Raw genomic sequence first — 19,141 nt, 5'->3', positions numbered from 1 at the left:
GGGGCTGAGAGTTCTTAAATATAATTTGGAGATACTAGGAAAGACCGGGGTTCTCGGGCTCTATAAAGAATACAAAGATATTTTAGTTTTTAAATTTTTTATAACGACCTGACTCAAAAACGCTGTCGATTTGACTAGGTCTTTTAAAACAAAAATTAAAAACTTATTCTTCTTCTTTGTTATCAGCATTGTTGCCTGCACATCCATGGAGGCAACAAGCCTCTCCACTGCACCTACCCAAATTGTTGGAAGGTTCTGAAGGTCGATCACAAGTGTTTCTTTGGGCTTCCGAAGGGTCCCGGGTCCCTATATGGATCCGCTAGTGATCTTGGTACTATTCACTTTACCCTTTATTTTATCCTTATCGTTAAAGCTCAAAGTTTTTAAACCTTTTTCATTAATTTTCCTTTTTTTATATTCTCTTGATCCGTGGTCTTCCTGCTCTAAGCCTTGCCGTCTTCTTTTCCTTCCCTTTCCTTTTAACCAACTTATATTAGGCATTTGTGAAATGTTTTCTGCATTACAATCCGAGGCACCGTCTGCTGTGTCATTGTACCTCCACGGATTCGGCCGCCGTGCTTGTGAGGGTGGAGAGAAAGGGTAAGGGGAAAGAGGAAGAGGAAGGCTAAAGACTTCTGTTTGGCCATCCAAACACGTAGAAGGCAGTAAGGCAGCAACTGCTAGCTACAGTCGTTTAGCCATCATTTCTCATTCCAATTTCAGTACCTACTCGATAACATGGATTTGAAAGAACGAGGAAAATAAATAAACACGAAACCCTTGAACGCCAATTTCATGAACCAAGCTTACAAGTAATATACAAAATTTCATCCACAGTGCCGAGAACCACTGCCCGGAGGAATACTAAACAGCGGGGCACTGTGGAGGAATACTAAACAGCGGTTCCCCCACACAAGGGACTACAAAAGGACACTCGCCCCTTTCCCCCCAACAAAAATCACAATCACAACACCTGACCCAGACTCAAAAATCAACTTGTATCTCCCCATCACAAAAGGGGACTGCTCCTAAGTTGCTATATCAGGGATCCTTTGAACAGAACAAGTAATCATCGTCCTTCGTGAAGATCTTCAGAGAAAACAGCTGCTCGAGAGACGTTGTCATTATCAAAGGCACTTAGACCAGAGTAAGGACCAGAAGAGAACATCGAAGATGACACATCGGATTCAAAGGTTATTGAAGACTCCCTGTTATTGGGTCTGGCAGTGGAAGAGGTTAACATGGAATCCTGATATTCTGTGATTCGTTGCACCATCTTCAGTGATTGTACCACTTCACCCATTGTAGGGCGTTGGCTTGCCTCAGAAGCAACACAAGCCGCTGCAATTGTGCAAACTCGTACAAAATCCTCCGTCGGGTACTTTCCTTCAAGACTAGGGTCAGCGAGCTCATCCAGTCTATCCTTGTCTCTAAGAATTGGCCTCGACTGGATAATAGAAAAACCCACATGTATCACTTTCCAATCCAAAATTATAATGGCAAAATACCAATCAAGTATCATTTTTAATATGAAAAAAAAGGTTATACATTTATCGCTTGTTTTTTTTGTTCTTTTTTCCCCTAAAGAATACCATGCTTCTTACGTTAAATCTTTTCAAGAGAAAATGGTCATTTTGAAACAGAAGAATGAGGGGAGCAATGTATGAATAATACTAACCCAAGTTACTAGATTCTCCTGTCCGGCTGGCTGTGACATATCTACAGGCTTTCTTCCAGTGAGTAACTCAAGAAGGACAACTCCATAACTGTAAACATCACTTTTAACAAGTAGGTGTCCAGTCATGGCGTACTCTGGAGCCACATACCTGCAAATCAAATAGTTACGTCTTAGTGCATTCCAAATCGTGGAAGTGAAAAACTTAAGGAGGGGAGAAATCGAGACCAACCCAAATGTTCCCATCACACGGGTAGAAAGATAATTTGCTCTGCCTTCAGGTGCCTGTTTGGCCAGGCCAAAATCAGCAACTTTAGCATGAAAGTTATTCTCAAGCAATATATTGGATGCTTTAAAATCTCTGTGGATGACACAAGGTTGTGAGTCTTCATGCAGGTAAGCGAGTCCTCTGGCAGCATCAAGTGCAATTTTCATTCGGGTGTCCCAATCCAAAGGACAATTTACTCCCAGGGGACCTGAGACGGGGAGAGAGAGAGGTGTCAGTAAGGCACATCAAAAAGAAAAAGTATAATTATGATGTAAAATGTTTTCCATTTTCAACTGCTACACCCAAACTAAACAATTAAATGCATAAATTTAATAGAAACAGTTATTTTTTAGATGGAACATGGCAGTACGTGATTCAAGAAATTACCATGGAGCCAGGCCTCCAAGCTTCCATTTGGTACAAGCTCATAGCAAAGTAAGTTTTGTGAGGAGTCACGACTGCTATAGTACCCCACAAGTTTCACCAGATTACGATGATGCAGCCTGCTCAGCATTTCAACCTCAACCAAGAACTCCTTATCCCCCTGTTGGCCTCCATTGGTAAGTCTTTTAATTGCTACAGCTGTACCATCACTTAAGACACCCTTGAACACCCTGCCAAAACCACCCTCTCCGAGTATGCTTTCAAAGTTGTTTGTTGCTTGTTTAAGTTCTTCATATGCCAGAAATCGAGTGCTGCTTGGGTGAGGTAAAGATCCTACCGCTTGCACTGTATCAACAGTCCTCTGCTTTTCAGGGGCTGAAAAAGTCAAGGAAAAAGGAAGGCAAAAGGCATGAGATAAACAACGTGCAAAAGGAAACCTATACTGTATCATGCAGAACGGTCATATTCAAATTTATATAAGTTCTTTGTTTTTGGGATAAAATCTATTTCAACTTTCTGCTTTGGTGTTTCAAGCAACGTTTTTCATCAGATCCCAAATGTACTTCAGCTGGTTAACTGGATTTAGATCATTGGAAATACAACTAGTTACAAGCTTTAACTTAATTTATACAGACATACTCGCACAAATGCAACCATTTACTCATATTTTTAGGCATGATTTACATATACTTTTATTTTTAAGCAGCAAGAATTTATAGGAATATTATCTAGGTGACAATATCTTCATCATCTTGATGATTGCATACTATGAAAGTATAACTAAAAGTTGGTCTGTAAAATGTTTCCCAGCAGTAAGTTATGAACAGGATAATACCATAGATTATGGGCAAATGGGGAGGAAAAAAAAACAAGAAAATGTACAAATCTGACAATTGAAACACATACCTGTTTCTATAAGAGATGCTTTAGTCTTCTCTCGACGGAATGTGCCCAAACAAAGTATGAGCACAGATATAATGGCAATGAACAATATGCCGACGCCAATACCAATAATAAGACTCCAATTTGAATGCCTCCCTTTATCTGAAGCACTTAAGGATGTAAGAGTAGGGGGTGGATTTGCTTGGCCTTCCACTGGTGATGCAGCAATAGGAGCTTAAAAAAGAAAAGAAAGAAGACCATGTTAAAATTCATATAAGAGATTTAACTTCCAACCATCAAAATCAAGCATGCAACATTTTCGGTAGTGCAAATAAATTATTGCTCTACCCTTTCACAGTTTGAACAACACACGAACACACACCCAATATATTGTATGGTAAAAGCAAGCAGACATCTACCTTGATGCAGATTGCCAAATTAACTATTTCGAAACTGTTACCATCAATTAAAAGAATGAAGATATACCTATTTAGGACGTAAAACATTACAGTCATATCAATATAAAGATTGACATCATATTGCAACCATATACAAGTATAGATGATTCTAAAACATGAGGGTAACAAGTCAGAATTACCATGAGAAGGAGGTGGAGGCTTAAACCAAGTTATATTGAGGAGTTTGTAATCGCCCACTAATGCAGGGTTCAATTTAACCTTGTGCATGACAAGAGAAGAGTTTATTGCGGACGCATCACTCACTGAGAAACTGGATCCTGAATTGGGAGTAATATCCATCGAAATATTTAATCTTGATAATCCGAGTACATAAAAGTTAATCAGCTCTATTTGAGAAACTTGCAAATGAAGCTCGGAAGCTAGTTCTTCAAGAAAAATATTCCAGTTAGGATTTTGTGAAACATTTAGGAGAAGAATATCAAGCTTTATGGGATAAGCACAGTGGCAACCCTGACTTCCTCGTCTCAGTACCATGTCTGGTTTGCAACAGTCTGGAAGGAGTGAAAAAAACACCCTTGTCAGTCTCAGCACTCTTACATTACTCAACATTGCACAGTATAAACAAGAACTGGGTAGTTAATACATTAAATTTTAATATGAAATTAAGTAAGAATTTTAGTGCATCATCACAGGTACATAACTTCAAAACATACATTTAAATTTTTGGGAAAAAAAAGAAAGTAAATAATACTACGAAAGATGGAAAAGAAATCCATCAAGGAAACACAACAACCAGTGCCTAATAAAATTTTATTACATCAAATCAAGACTCCCAACCAATTAAGATGTATTACACCAATAGGAATCACCCGAAAATGCTTGGACAAAGAGGTTCAAAGAGACCATATATTTGACTCTACCAAATAGAACCGTATTGTCCATCCTCTTTTCAAATATCAATTTATTCCTTTCTATCCAAATAGATTAAATAGAAGCCAAAACTGCACATCATCAAAGTGTAATAGCCTTCTTCTTTTCCCCCATTCCAAATATGTTCGCAATCAACAAAGAGTGACACTGTCATAGTTTCTTGGCCAGATTCCACACCACTCCAAAACACTTGAAACAGTCTACTCTACACACGCAAGCACATCCCCATTTCTAAGAAAAGAAAAGGACCACATGTGCGGCACACTCTCAATGTGATCCTGTAATTCAATTTAATAACCTGGTCTATTTTTTTAAGGCCTCATTTAAGGATCATTCTTACAAAAAAATTAGCCAAATCAGATACCATTTAAGCCATGTTTACAGTGATTTAAAAAAAAAAAAATACACAAACCAAAATTATCATGATGGTAATCAGTCGTCCAATCATTTTTTATTTTGCTCATTTTAGTATGGATGATCATTGAAGGAAGCCATAAAACATATGGACAGCTGAAATCATGGAATAATTGCAGCAGATTGAATGTGGTCCCTTACTGTTCTTAGAACTATGGATCCCTTATGAGAAGGGCACTATATGTCTGTATGTGTGCGTGTCAAGCATATTAGTGATTATATCACTTCTTCATGGTAAAGTAGTGATCTAAAATGACTGAATTTGCAGACAGAGAGAGGGAGAGAGAGAGAGGGAGGGGGGGGGGGGTATAAGATTGCAGTCCAGAGTGTAACTTACTGGAAATGGAAGGAGTGAGCGGGGGCTGTGCTAAACCAGAAGGAATTGTACCAGCACTCGACTGTGTTGGGGCGATATTCTTAAAGCTAGCAAGTGGAGGTGCCAAGCCACTCCTCTTCATTGATGGCTTTGACAATCGAGAAGCTGTAGGGGGGTGACCAGCAGTTATCAAGGGTCCATAAAAAGGAGGGTGTGCGGGAGATAGAGCAACTGACGCAGCATGTGGCAAGAAATGTTTTTGCCAGCGTCTATGGTAGTGGGACACTGGCAAAGTGGCTGGCAGGGGAAGATTTGGCATAGCTGGTGCAGCCAAAGGTGCACTCGATAGAGATACTGATGGTGCTTTGAGTAAACCATAGGTTTCACTGGCTTCAGTGACGGATATCACATAACAGAACAAAAGCAATTGATTCATCACCAACCATTGAACCTTGTTCAATATTCCTGCATTGTTCATTCCAAAATAGAGTTTAAATGCACCTATCAATAAACAACTCATGCTCGCAGAATACGAAAAGCTCTAAACTTGTAATTGACTAACGCAAATTTTACTGAGAATGGAATGAACGAAGAGATTAAAACATCCCTCACTAACTGAGCCCTAATTGAATGTCTTTTCTATGAAGGGGCAAACGCACACTAAGCCTTGTTTTCATTACTTTTCTCGGCATCCAAACAAAGAATTACAAAAGTTACACTCTAGGAATACCCTCGTCGCCTTCTACTACTAAAATGTAATGGAAAATTCGATAAAATATACGACAATTATATAAAATAATAAAAAACAATTAAGCTTCAACTAATCAATTATTCAACTGAGTCCTCACTTCAGCACTTGACCTAATCACCGAGATAATCGAAAATGACCTAAAAGAAATAGAATTAGCAGTTGGGATAGTACCTGTGAGCTCAGACATCACCGACGCCTCGATTACTAGGAAACGATTCAGATCTGAAACCAAAAGCGAGATCACACCCTTGACGAGCACAGCCTTGAACACGAAGCAATACTAGGAGGTGAAACAATCCCTAAAAGAGCTCAAACGAGGATGATCCAACGGCGGAGAAGTCGTGAAGATGGGAACTCGGAGAAGTGAACTCGGAGCAGTCGTAATCGCCATCGCCGAGTTGAATCGTTGGGACAGAGTGAGCTGAGTTCACGAGAGAGAGAGAGAGAGAGAGAGAGAGAGGAGAGAGAGAGAGTGGTTAACTGTTTGGTGGAGGAGTCGTTGAGTTCACTCTGTTATCAGTGCTGCATAAGCTTTTTGCTTTTCTTTTTTCATTCTTTTTATATATTTTGGGTATGGGGAGGCGCACCTGCTTTTTATCCATTATTAACGTGGGCTGCTGACTGTTAGGGGAAAAAGTGTTAACAAACAAAATTAACGGTAAAAAAAAGGCCGTCTGGGTTGTTGTCTCCTCTGGGCAGGAAGAAGTTGATTGGGACATTGGGTGGCGGGAATGCACGCCCATCGAGTATGAACCTTGTGATGTTATGAGAAGGGACTCGCAAAATTAGACAAATGTGTATACGTTAAGCTTATTTTTAGTCGAGTTTTATGGAACATTATTTTAATTTTACTTTATCTTTTGTCATTTAAAAGTTATCATTTTATTATCTGAAGCTCAGAGTTCGTTCCACTTTTACTTGTGGAGTCTCTCTTCTCCCAGAACGGTCGCATCTTAAAACATATTTACGAACCAACACTCAATAAGACTATGTCACATTTGCAATTAATTTTATTATAATCTTCTAGTAAAAACATTCAACCATCAAAAATATTAAATTTTAAAGAAATTGAAGAGATGAAAAGAAAAAAAAAAATTAATTAGTCTGGCGCACCCAAATCAAACTCACATAAGAAATTAAGAGATTTAAGGTAACGTTGAGCGAATTTTGAGTTTTATGGAGACGACTTTTAAGTTTTAGGGTCAAAATGGGATCAAAATCGAGTTACAAGAGGCAAAGTGAGGCGAACTTTGAGTTTCATGGAGTAAAAGTGGTGACTTTTGAGTTACATGGAGCAAAGTGAAATCAAATTCTAAGAGGCTTAGCTAAAAATAGGCCTATATGTTATAAATAGGCTAAAGTAAGGGAGAACGAAACCGAAGTTGAACGAGAGAATAATGTATTACATTATTTATTTGTGTAACTATACTAGACAATAAATGCCGATAAAGTGAGGGGAGGAAGATTGGTTATATTACTTTTTACTTTTGATCTTTGTGTAAGAGAAAGTATTGTTACAAATTGTTTATTGAGATAGGCAGATAGAAAGACGGGATGATCTTTACGGAGTAGGATTTTCTCCTCTCTTTTTTCCCTTCCCTTCCCTCCTCTCCTATTTGAACGGTCACAATTAAACCACGTCAACATCTTATATTAATTTTTTTATAACAAAAAAAAAGACAAAATAAAAGAATGTGAGAGGAGGGGATGGAAGTGGATGGAAAGAGAAGATGAGAGAATTCTAGTCCGATCTTTACATTGCAAACGCCCTTCATATAGGGAAGCCTTGCACTCGTAGGAAACAATAGCATGAGTGAAAAGTCATCACTCATGTTACAATTTCATCTCCCTAAGACTTTTCCACCCAAAGCTTTTAATTATTGTCACCAAAGTCAATTTTAGTGGTACGTTGGTTTGCTTCTTCATGCATTTGTATGTGCAGCATTCACACTATATTTCACAACAAAATGTGTTTTTACCATAGATAAGAACGTAATCTTATATGGTTGGTTGTGTTATCTAGAGGAAACACGTAGAAACAGCCTTGCTCTCGAAATACAATCACTACCAGTCCATTATGACTAAAACACTGTCATGATGAAAAATATTGAGGAGATCAATAGTCCCCATATCATATTTGTTGACCATTTCTCTTTGAACCCCTTTCCGTCGTATCGACTGGTTCTCTTCCTCTTCGCTGCACTCTCTACTATAAATAAATTCACCCTGTTTTCCACATACACAACCAACCCACCGCAACCCCTCCACCACTAGTCCCATTAGTGTCAATTTGTGTAAATGTCGGTGCTATTTTTTTTTCTAGGTTTATGCATTATTGTCTCTATTTTTCACTTGTGGGGAACTATTAAAGATTGCTTCACTTGGGTATTATGGGTTTTGATTGCTAATTGAAGTTAAAACTCAAATCAACAATACGACACCATATTAACAAAAAATAAAAATGATATTAACATCTCGTGACAACAGAATATAAACTTAGTGTGAATAATATGGATGGTATATCGATGCCATGTTGAGCCATTGATGAAACTACCGACACCAAAGTGGCACGAAGATATTAAAATAATACCAATGGAAAAACCAAATATATTTTACAATAACCAATGTTGTCAAATACAAAATAAACACTGCATAAAGAGAGACTATAAAATGTCCAACCAATAACATGATTGACTTTGATTCAAGAGAACATCGACATTCTCATCGGTGAGCACTGAGATACATACAAGAATTTAATCCATGTAAAAGAGGTACAACACATTTATATTTAAGATATATGATGATTTGTGGGCTTTTGTAGCCCTAATTTGACAGAGCATACATACATAAGGAGAGTTGAGAGAGCGAGAGGGGCAGCAAAACTAAAACGAGGGCTGTCCAGATGTCCTCGATATTTTTCAGTGCAAAGCTTATGAGTTGAGGGTATTTTTGCGAAAGAAGAGCTATTATGGGTCGTTATGAGATTCCATAGAGGAATAAATCTATTTTTAAGGACAATCATGGTCTTTTTAATGGAGTTCAGACAATCCATTGTTTGTGAACTATGAGGAGAACTTTCGTTTGGGGATTAGCCGAGGAAGAGAGGAAGAAATTTAGAGAGGCTTAGGGTTTGGTTTAAGGAATAGAATGATAAGGACGATACCATACCAGAGCTGAACGTTGTTAGTCAGTTGTTCACCACACAATAAAGTAATTTTGTAAGATAAGGAGAGTGTTTCAGATTGAGACATTTGAGCCTCTTCTAAGCTAAAATTTTGGCTCCACCACTACACATAATGCTTACATTTTTATGGTACGAATTTTTGCATGTGCTTGAGGATTTAGTTTGTAATTAAGTGCATAGTTCTACATTTTTCTTTACATATCAAAATTAAAAAAAATATAATCCCAAAAAGAAAAGATTGGAAAAACAATAATTGAATATTATTATTCATTTTCTAAAAATTTCATTGCGCATTCCTTGTAAATGTAATTTTTTTTTTTAAATAAAAAGTTTGGACTGTAGTGCGTGCGCTTGAAATTTCTATTTCCGTTTGCTACAAACTGGGCCTACCCAACATAGCCCAACGACATAAAAGAACCCAAAGAGAGAGGGGATCCAATCAGCACCCGACCCGAACTATCCCACGGCATCCGGTCCCTCCCAAATCTCATTTGATAATCGGCGGCCGTTGCCTCCCTCCGCCTCACTACTTCTCCTTACACCCGCTCTCTTCCCTCCTTTTATCTCCTCACTGCTCAAACCCCCAACCGATTCCAAACCCTACACGTTAGGGTTTATCAATTTCAATCTCTCTCTCTCTCTCTTTTTCTGAAAAATTCAATTTAGGGTTTTCGTCACTGTAACAGAAGCTGACCAATTTCCAAAGATGTCGAAGAGAAAATTCGGATTCGAAGGCTTTGGCATAAACAAGCAATCCACCTTCGATTTCGAGCGGTCACAGCAAGCCCCTCGGCGGCTCTACGTCCCTCCGTCGTCTCGCGGCGGAAACAGCCACGACAACTTCGAAGACACCGACCTCGACAACATTGATTACGACGACAACGATGGTTCCAATGATCCCGGGAATGATAACAGCCACGGCGACGGTGGCGGCGGTGATGAGGAAGTAGATCCTCTGGATGCTTTCATGGAGGGGATTCACGAGGAGGTGAGGTCAGCTCCGCCGCCGAAGCAGAAAGAGAAAGCCGAGAAGTACAAGGACGATGAGGAGGAGGATCACATGGAGAGTTTTCTGAGGGCTAAGAAGGACGTGATGCTGACGCTGGCATCGGATGCTTTACACGCCGGATATGACTCCGACGAGGAGGTATATGCGGCCGCCAAGGCCGTCGATGCCGGGTTGTTGGAGTACGATTCGGATGATAATCCCATTGTTCTTGACAAGAGGAAGATCGAGCCAATTCCAGCTCTCGATCATAGTTCAATCGACTACGAGCCTTTTAATAAGGATTTTTACGAGGAGAAAGAGTCGATTTCAGGTAAATTCCATTCAACCAACTGAGAATTTTGTTTTGGTTTTTCTGAATTTAGTTGAAATGCGTAGCAAAATATTTAAATTTGAGTGAGAGAGAACATAGATTGGTAGAAGTTCTTAAGGAGATATTTGATTTGGAAGACGAAAGTTAACTGATGTTTTGTTTTCGTTCTTTAGGGATGAGTGAGGAGGATGTTTTTGAGTACAAGAAGAGCTTGGCCATCCGTGCGTCGGGTTTTGATGTGCCGAGGCCGGTCAAGACATTTGAAGACTCTGGATTTTCTTCACAGCTCATGACTGCCATAAAAAAACAAGACTATGTAAAGCCGACACCAATACAGTGCCAAGCTCTACCCATAGTTCTTTCCGGGAGAGATATCATTGGTATTGCGAAAACTGGTTCTGGAAAGACGGCTGCTTTTGTCCTTCCAATGATTGTCCACATTATGGATCAGCCGGAACTTCAAAAAGAAGAGGGTCCTATTGGAGTGATATGTGCACCTACTAGAGAGCTGGCGCACCAAATATACTTAGAGTCCAAGAAATTTGCTAAATCACATGGGATACGTGTCTCTGCTGTATATGGTGGAATGTCTAAGCTTGATCAGTTCAAAGAACTTAAGGCAGGATGTGAAATAGTTGTTGCTACTCCCGGGAGATTAATAGACATGCTTAAAATGAAGGCACTGACAATGATAAGGGCAACTTACCTAGTACTTGATGAGGCTGATCGGATGTTTGACCTTGGGTTTGAGCCTCAAATTAGGTCTATTGTTGGTCAGATTCGACCAGACCGACAGACATTGCTCTTTTCTGCAACAATGCCTCGTAAAGTTGAAAAGTTGGCTAGGGAGATTCTCTCTGATCCTATAAGAGTTACAGTGGGTGAGGTGGGAATGGCCAATGAGGATATCACTCAGGTTGTTCATGTAATTCCTTCTGATGCTGATAAGTTGCCCTGGCTTCTTGAGAAGTTACCTGGAATGATTGATGAGGGTGATGTTTTAGTGTTTGCTTCGAAAAAAGCTGCAGTGGATGAGATTGAGTCACAGCTTGCTCAGACAGGTTTTAAAGTCACAGCTCTGCATGGTGACAAGGACCAGGCATCTCGGATGGATATTTTGCAAAAATTTAAATCTGGCATTTACCATGTTCTTGTTGCAACTGATGTTGCTGCCCGTGGTCTTGACATCAAGTCAATTAAGTCAGTTGTGAACTTTGATATTGCAAAAGACATGGACATGCACGTCCATCGAATTGGTAGAACAGGTCGTGCTGGTGATAAGGATGGCACTGCATACACTCTTATTACACAGAAAGAGGCACGTTTTGCTGGTGAGTTGGTTAATAGCTTGGTTGCTGCTGGTCAGATTGTTTCCACGGAGCTCATGGACCTTGCGATGAAGGTAATTTTGCACTACTATTAACAATTTTTTGTGGTTTATATAGCGAGTTTATGCATGCATCCAACTATGTTAATGCCTTCTTGTTTTAGAGATGTTGGTTATAAGTTATAACTTAACCATAGTTTTGTAATCCTATAATGCATTTATGTTCTGGGGCCAGGCACTTACAAGTTATTCATATGGCCTCTGGTAAAATGTTCTCTTTATGCAATCTGGACAAAAACATCTACAGGTGTTTGCCTCACAAATAAACTACATTAGATTCAATATATAGGTGCATAGGTTGCTTCTGATTTATAGTGCACTTTGAGAGGCCAAGATGGATTTGATGAACCATTTGGTCTTCAAGGCCATATTTAGAAAAGCTTCAGTATGTCCTGCAATTACAGGGATCTTGAGATCTTTGACTTAATAATGTCAAGATAGTCAATTTCTGGAAAAGCACTTAGTTTGGGTAGAGTAACTAGACGGTTTTTAGTAGTCCCATCTCTACTTCAGACTATGGTCTGCATAGCAAAGGAGTTGTTGGGGTGTATTTTGGCTTGTTGTGTTGTGATTCATAGAGATGAATTGAAAGATGAAGCTCGGTCTGGGGGCTTAATAGTTTTTTATGTATTATAAAGCACTTTGGTCCTCCAAATACTTGCTCGCATTCCGGTCTGCCTATATGTCACTTGAGGCCAACTAATTTGCATTTGACAACTAAGAGATAATTGCATTTTGAGTACTAAATCACAATTACCAGGCATGAACCTTTAGTAAATTGTCACCTATTTTCCTTTGCGCCAATTTATTTCATAGGCATAAATGCACAGGTTATCATGATAGATGGTTGCACATGCAAATGTTAGAAGTTTGACACTACAAGAGCCGCTCATGCATCGCTTCTTCAATCTTGTGTCTTTAATGCTTGCTTGCTCGCTACCTGTAGCTTTTGTGTTTCGTATCCATAAAAAAAATACACTGCAATACTTTTTGTATTTTTCTCTTTAATTGGTTTCTGTCTCCTACTTGGTGGTGCATCTTGATAGTTATTTAGGGTGTATCTCGTTTGTGGAACTTTTGTTTCTCTCCTTTACTATGTTTCTTGTTTGATAGCTTTAGATGTTAGATTTCAGATCTTACATGCTTTATTTCTTAGTGGGATTTACCTTGTTTATTATCAGGATGGGAGATTCAGGTCCAAACGTGATTCAAGAAAAGGAGGTATAATGTCTGATCATATTAAAATTTCTATCGTTTGCAAGATAAGGATAGTAACTTTTACTGGATATTTGAAGGAGGTTCATTGCATATTAAATTAGTCTTTTCTAGAATTTCACATAATGATATTATATGGATTCTGCAGGTGGAAAGAAAGGTAGAGGGAGGGGAGGCGGTGGCGGCGGTGGTCGAGGTGTGCGTGGGGTGGATTTTGGTCTGGGAATTGGATATAATACGGAGTCCAATAATTCTTCATCGCATACCGTTGCTAGTCGATCTGCTACAGTAACACCTGTGAGGACAGGAATGATGTCACAGTTCAAGACTAAATTCGTTGCTGCTTCATCCAACTCTCCAAGTCAAGCTTCAGGTAACAGCTATAGTGCACCCAGCAGACCAGCATTACGAGGCTTTGTATCTGGTGGTTCAATTGGTGGGGATGTATATAGAACTCAGGCAACCAGTACAATTGCTCCTGCTCTTACCCCCGCTCCTACATCAGTGGTAAACGTATCTTCTCAGAACTCTGGAGTAAATGCAAGTCAGAAGCCCTCTGAAAGGTTAATAAAGGTTCTTCTTAATTAGAATTTTTAATGTTTTTAATTGGTGCTGATCAGTTTCATTTGTTGTGTCTGTTGCAGTTCTAGAGATAAACCTAGAGAAAGGCGGAGGCGGTCTGGTTGGGACTGTTAATCATACAGTTGAACTACACCACTCTCACATGTATGAGAAGTTTTGTTTTTGATGTGGAAGATCCAAGTCCTGATATGCCTGTATTATTGTTGATCTTGGTAAGTTTATTTATTTTGTTTTAGTTGGGTACCGAATTATGTATGCCTGTATTTTTTATTCCCTTTGTAGAAATCGGCTTTGGCAGCTTGATCAATCAATTTGGTCAATTTCTTAATTGGCTTAATTGGCTTGCTGCACAAATAATGAACGATCTACAATAGCTTGATCAGCCTGTCCCGTTCGTGTGTACTGATTTATAGCAAACCTCTGCAAGATTAGTCATGCCTCCTTTTCGTTTTCATGCTGTTGCAGATGGAGGAAATTACTTGTCCTGAAATTAAAAGTTAAAAAGGACAGATAAGAGTGTTCCAGATCAAGACCTCAAGTGGTGTATACAAACGATTTTTGATGTTTCCCCAAAATTTTAATTTCGAAGTAGGGAGGTTGTTGAGTGGGAAGAAGGTGAGTAGATATTACTTATCTCTGTTAGAGTTAATTCGTTACTTGGCGTCACAATGCCCGTATGACATTTTCTTTGATAGTTCTTTACCACTGAGAGCCTCTTCATCGACTAGCTTTGGAGGTTGTAGTCTATGTTGGATGTTTTACAGATTTGTAATTTATAAGGCTTGGTTGTTGTTGTTGTTTTCGTTCTACCGCGTGGCTGCATTTTTCTACCAAAACACTCCTCTCCTCGTCCAAAAACCAACAAATCAAGGGTTTCAAGTGGAGCAGAGGTCACTTACCGAGCTATGAAGGCCAGTGTCGTCCGTAATTCTTACCAAATCAAATGCGTGCGTGAGGCCGTCACGTAGTTGAACTTGTAGCTAGACGTACAAACATAGCATTTGTATGATCAAAGCCAAAGGAACGTATAACTGTGTATATATGTGTTGCGAGTATCAAATTATGAGTGAGCAAATGGGATTATGGTTCTTTTCCATCTTCTTTTCATCCCTTTCTCTTACATTCTCTATTTTGTCTTTCTCTTACCTTTTCTATTTTGTCTTTCTCTTTTTATAAAAAATTAATGTAAAATGTTAACTGTGACTGTTCAAATCAGAGAGGAGGGAAGGGAAGGGAAAAAAAGAGAAGAGAGAATCTTATTATGTGCAAATGGATCACATAACTCTTCAGCAACACAAGGAACGTGACATGTTATCCATCAAATTTATGTACTTGATCCCATTCCATAAAAAACATAGTGGTCCATAGGAGACGTCCAAAATTCAATCCCTCTATTGGGTCTGCTCCAGTAGAGGTAGAGGTCGAGGTAAAGGTCTCACCACAAATTTTCCTCCAAGCACATGACTTGATACGTAGTGGGCCCCTTGGTTGCACAGTTAGGCAGGTCATAAATGAATCCGGATCTTCGATGATTCGGAGATCTGTTAATTTTGTCCGTTTATTATATATTGCACGATTAGAAATTATTTTAAATATTTTTATTTAAAATTAAACACAAATAATATTTAACAAAAACTGATCGCACAATATACGATGAACGAATATGATTCACGAATTCCTAGAATCATCGTCAAAAAGATCTAGAGAGGGATCCAGATCCTGAGCCTAGGAATCAATTGATCCGGCCTATTGAAATTTGATCTAACAGTTACAACAAACAGGAATCCCATTAAAAGTTATAATAATGATAACCGTTAGATCAAATTTTAATAGGCCGAATTAATTGATCCATATGCTCAAGATCCTTAGAGTCGGAGATAATCTGAATCCTCTATAGAGGATCCTGTTGGGTCATAAATCACCGATTAATTTGGGATCTAAATCCAACAGCTCAAAAATAAACCAAACCGACCCAAGTCACCCTTCCATTACTCCATCTCACTCACATCTCTCTCTTTTCTCTGTGATTCTGGCGAAGACAAGCATTTGAAGAAGAAGAGGAGGAGGACCCAAATGATCCAATTCTCACATCTGAAAATCTATAACAAACAAATCTGAACACCACCATATCCGATCAAACACTCCAATATTCCAATTATCTCGCCCTTTCTCGGTGATTTTCCGATGCACACCGCCTCCTACCTCCCTCTTCGGCCTCGAGGCGATCTCATGGTCTCTCATCTACCGCACCAACTCCTACAAGTCCCTCCGCTCCTCCATCGACAAAGCCGCCAAGAAGCTCGAGACCATGAAGACTGACTCCTCCTCTTCCGCCGCCACCACCACCACGGCGCTTAAATGGGTGACTTGGGGCTGCCCGGAGCTTCCCAGAATCCTCGTTCAGAAGCACTTTCGCCTTAGACAGGCCGCCACACTCGCACCCCCGTTAATTTTTTTTTTGACAATTTGAAGTTTGATTGAAAATTGGAATGGGTTTTTGAAGGTTGATCGAAAAGTTGTTGCTTGATTTCTGTTACAGGTTCGAAGATAATCATGTTCTGGTCAAGCTGTTGAAGCACATGAGCGCCCACTCAAAAGGGTAACTGATATTTGTCTTACATTTCATAGTTTTTTTGGGGTTTTTATGTATGATTTCGTTCGGGAAATTAAATTGATAGCTTGTGTAATGAAGACTAAAAAATATAGAACAATTTGTAAGAGCTCAATGTTACCAAGACAATAATTTATCATAAGAACAATCCTTAGCTACTCGAGGATGAGTTGGAATTCCTACTCAAAATTGTTCGTGTTCGAATCACAAAGTTTTGTGTTTATGATCATAATCGTTAATAGTATGAATAACTATGTTAAGATCATATTTACAAAAAATGAATTAAAAATAAGGTTATTTAGCCAACTATTCTATTAATTACATAGACGGTTCGTAATACATTACCAATTCCATTTATTTGTTTTTTATACAGTTTGAAGATTAAATGACTTTAGTTTTAATTGATTTTGTATAGCCAATCTTTATAGTGATTTATAATATGAACGTCTTGATCATAAACACAGCGAACAGTTTTGAGTAGGTCCACAACTCAAACAAACAGCTGCAACCAAAATTTTCCCATCTTACAGATTTGCTATTGCATTAGCTCAATCTCCATGGATAACTTTTTCTTAGCCAGAAAAAAGTTTTTCTCCTTGTGATAGTTTCTCTTATAGCTACTGTGCAATATAATTTCTCTACAATAATAATAATAATGATAATAACCTTTTGTCAAACCTAGATCTTCAACATCATAAAAAAAGGTTTGCATTTGGTGACTTGACTGTTAATCGAAAGCTCTACAAAAGCTAAAGCTGATGTATAAGTAGCACAAGATGGGTCCAAAGATTATAAGTCAATTTCCAATCTAAAAAAGGTTTGCATTCTATGACTTGACTTGACTGTTAATCTACGTCGTACAAGGACCCAAAGAATTGTTATACACATCAGAATTGAAGTTTAGATTGAGATGACAATGCAGAATATAACGTTTATCGATGATGACATTGGTAAAACAGTTATCACGTGGAATGATACTGAGCTCCGAAAACTTACTAAAGGTTGCCGATTCAAAATCCTCCACATTCTGTTCCCCGTGCCAACCGTTTTGTCGATGCCATCTCCGATGAATGTTATGTTCGGCATGGTCGTCTCAATCTTGATGTACTCTCTGTAAACGGTGGCTTTGATGTGTATGATTTTTCTTGCGGTCGTACTACGACGCAGATTGGACATAGTAGTCAGAGCCTTGGAAATTGACTTGTAATCTCCAGACTGGTATTGTGGTACTTCTACGTCAACTTTTGGTCTCGACTGCAAAAGCTTTCTGTTAGGAAATGGAAATCTTCTTTTATGATATTGATGATCTAGGGTTGACAAATGGTGGCACACTTGAGGTTGAGGGTATGTGGTTTAGCTGCTGTATGGTGCAGCGACTCTATAAGAATTATACTGCAGCATGAATAGAACAGAAAAGAAGACAAGATAATATGCACTGAACTCCATGGTTTGAACTTTGAGCTATGATCTTCAGAGGGCCAATGGGGATGCTTTTTTTAGACCATAACTTGCCTTATGTAGAGCTTACGTGCGTTTAGGTAGTTTTGAGCTCTTACAAAATGTTTTATATTTTTTAGCCTTCACGTATTGAGAAGATATTTTTGTGTTTGATTATTGCATGGAAGAAGAAATGAACCAGAGTTTTGTACAGAAAGTCCTGATTTTTATTGTTCTTTTGGAATGAAGAAGGGGATGCAAAAACAAAAGGGTGACGTGGAATCACAATTTTAAGGCCTAGAGTAAATTGCAACAAAGGTCCCTCAACTTTAATCAAATTGGAGCAATGGTCCCCCGACTAAAAATATATTACCATTGGTCTCTCAACTCATCAAAACGTGTATTATGGTCTTTTCGTCAACTTCATCAGAATTTTATCAAAATGAGTTATGTTAGAAGGATCATTGCTACAATTGGGTTAAAGTTGAGGACTATTTTTCTAATTGACTTAAAGTTGAGAGACTATTTCTCTAGTTGGATTAAAGTTGAGGGATCTTTTCTCCGGTTAGATTAAAGTTGAGGGACCATTAGTAATGAATTTTTAGTTGATGGGTCATTTTTAGTTTGAGGGACCATTGCCCCAATTGAGTTAAAGTTGGGGGATTATTGCTACAATTTACTATATCACCTATTAATTGGCCCTCCTAGTTTCATATTAGTTCACCCTCCCACTTTCTTCCAGACCCATAATTGGGTTTTTCCTTGCCCAGTTATTAGTCTTTTACAGGAAGACCAAATCAATAGCTTGGATTTAAATATGAAAGTTAGTAATTTCATCAACAACTACTGGGATAGAATGACTCTCTCTAATGTGGTTGATCAAGATGCTGTTAATAAAATCTGTAGTATTCCGCTGCCCATTGCCCAGCAAGAAGACTGACTCTTTTGTTTTGGGGCCTCAATGCTAATGGTAAATTGACTGTTAAATCAGCAACATGGATTCAAAATAATAACATTACTCATGCTTTGAACTCTTGAGTTGCTTAAAAAAATGTGGAATCTCAACATCCCAAACAAAGTTAACTTTGATGGTTCTGTAATTAACAACCATCATGCTGCTGCTGGCCTTGTTGTGAGGGTTGAAAATGACACCCGTATTCTTGTTGGAGCAAGGAGCTTGGGAGAAAACACTATCAATGTTGCGGAATGTGTTGGTCTGGGAGATGTGCATTGGATGGCTAGATCCTAGGGTTTCAGAAAAATTCAAATTGAGGGCGACTCGAAGCTTGTGATTGACTCTATTCTTGGTCGTTGCTCGATTCCTTGGAGATTAAAAATCATTATTGCAGATATCAAGATCTTGGCTA

General features: G+C 38.8%; 2 protein-coding genes and 1 long non-coding RNA gene across 4 annotated transcripts; 2 read left to right on the top strand and 1 right to left on the bottom strand.

Moving 5' to 3' along the window:
* Window positions 1–743: 743 nt before the first annotated feature.
* Window positions 744–6,549, bottom strand: LOC125469262 (proline-rich receptor-like protein kinase PERK3). The gene is made up of 8 exons (XM_048566362.1): window positions 6,211–6,549; window positions 5,310–5,753; window positions 3,808–4,179; window positions 3,234–3,443; window positions 2,331–2,702; window positions 1,908–2,151; window positions 1,679–1,826; window positions 744–1,447 (listed from the first exon to the last, which is right to left on the bottom strand). The coding sequence occupies exons 1-8, from the start codon at window positions 6,224–6,226 to the stop codon at window positions 1,070–1,072; spliced, it is 2,184 nt and encodes a 727-aa protein (XP_048422319.1). The 5' UTR covers window positions 6,227–6,549; the 3' UTR covers window positions 744–1,069.
* Window positions 6,550–9,713: 3,164 nt separating this feature from the next.
* Window positions 9,714–14,815, top strand: LOC103941454 (DEAD-box ATP-dependent RNA helicase 24). 2 transcript variants are annotated; one of them, XR_666464.3, is made up of 6 exons: window positions 9,714–10,542; window positions 10,716–11,944; window positions 13,111–13,150; window positions 13,293–13,707; window positions 13,789–13,938; window positions 14,192–14,815. XR_666464.3 is itself a non-coding variant. In XM_009351647.3 (5 exons), exons 1-5 carry the CDS (start codon window positions 9,930–9,932, stop codon window positions 13,838–13,840), a joined length of 2,349 nt encoding a protein of 782 aa, XP_009349922.2. In that variant the 5' UTR covers window positions 9,714–9,929; the 3' UTR covers window positions 13,841–14,052. The 2 variants fall into 2 exon arrangements, 1 of the variants encoding a protein (XP_009349922.2); XM_009351647.3 differs by lacking the exon at window positions 14,192–14,815 and having other exon boundaries at window positions 13,789–14,052.
* An 878-nt stretch (window positions 14,816–15,693) lies between these two features.
* On the top strand, window positions 15,694–16,495 carry LOC125469261. The gene is made up of 2 exons (XR_007251582.1): window positions 15,694–16,088; window positions 16,266–16,495. It is a non-coding gene; the product is annotated as an uncharacterized LOC125469261 (long non-coding RNA).
* The last annotated feature ends 2,646 nt before the right edge of the window (window positions 16,496–19,141 follow it).

This window comes from the organism of the source record quoted next, unplaced genomic scaffold, assembly GCF_019419815.1.
Source record: "Pyrus x bretschneideri cultivar Hongxiangsu unplaced genomic scaffold, Pyrus_bretschneideri_v1 Contig41, whole genome shotgun sequence".
Lineage (NCBI taxonomy): Eukaryota > Viridiplantae > Streptophyta > Magnoliopsida > Rosales > Rosaceae > Pyrus > Pyrus x bretschneideri.
The sequence above is the reverse complement of the archived record's forward strand: the minus strand, read 5'-3'. Positions and strand labels throughout refer to the sequence as shown.

Coding starts and splice junctions, on each gene's coding strand:
- LOC125469262 (XM_048566362.1), bottom strand. Junction 3,444..3,807: donor GCCTCCACCTCCTTCTCATG/GTAATTCTGACT, acceptor TTCTTTTTTAAG/CTCCTATTGCTGCATCACCA. Junction 2,152..2,330: donor CTTGGAGGCCTGGCTCCATG/GTAATTTCTTGA, acceptor TCCCCGTCTCAG/GTCCCCTGGGAGTAAATTGT.
- LOC103941454 (XM_009351647.3), top strand. CDS start 9,930: ATGTCGAAGAGAAAATTCGGATTCGAAGGCTTTGGCATAAACAAGCAA. Junction 10,543..10,715: donor GGAGAAAGAGTCGATTTCAG/GTAAATTCCATT, acceptor TTCGTTCTTTAG/GGATGAGTGAGGAGGATGTT. Junction 11,945..13,110: donor TCATGGACCTTGCGATGAAG/GTAATTTTGCAC, acceptor GTTTATTATCAG/GATGGGAGATTCAGGTCCAA.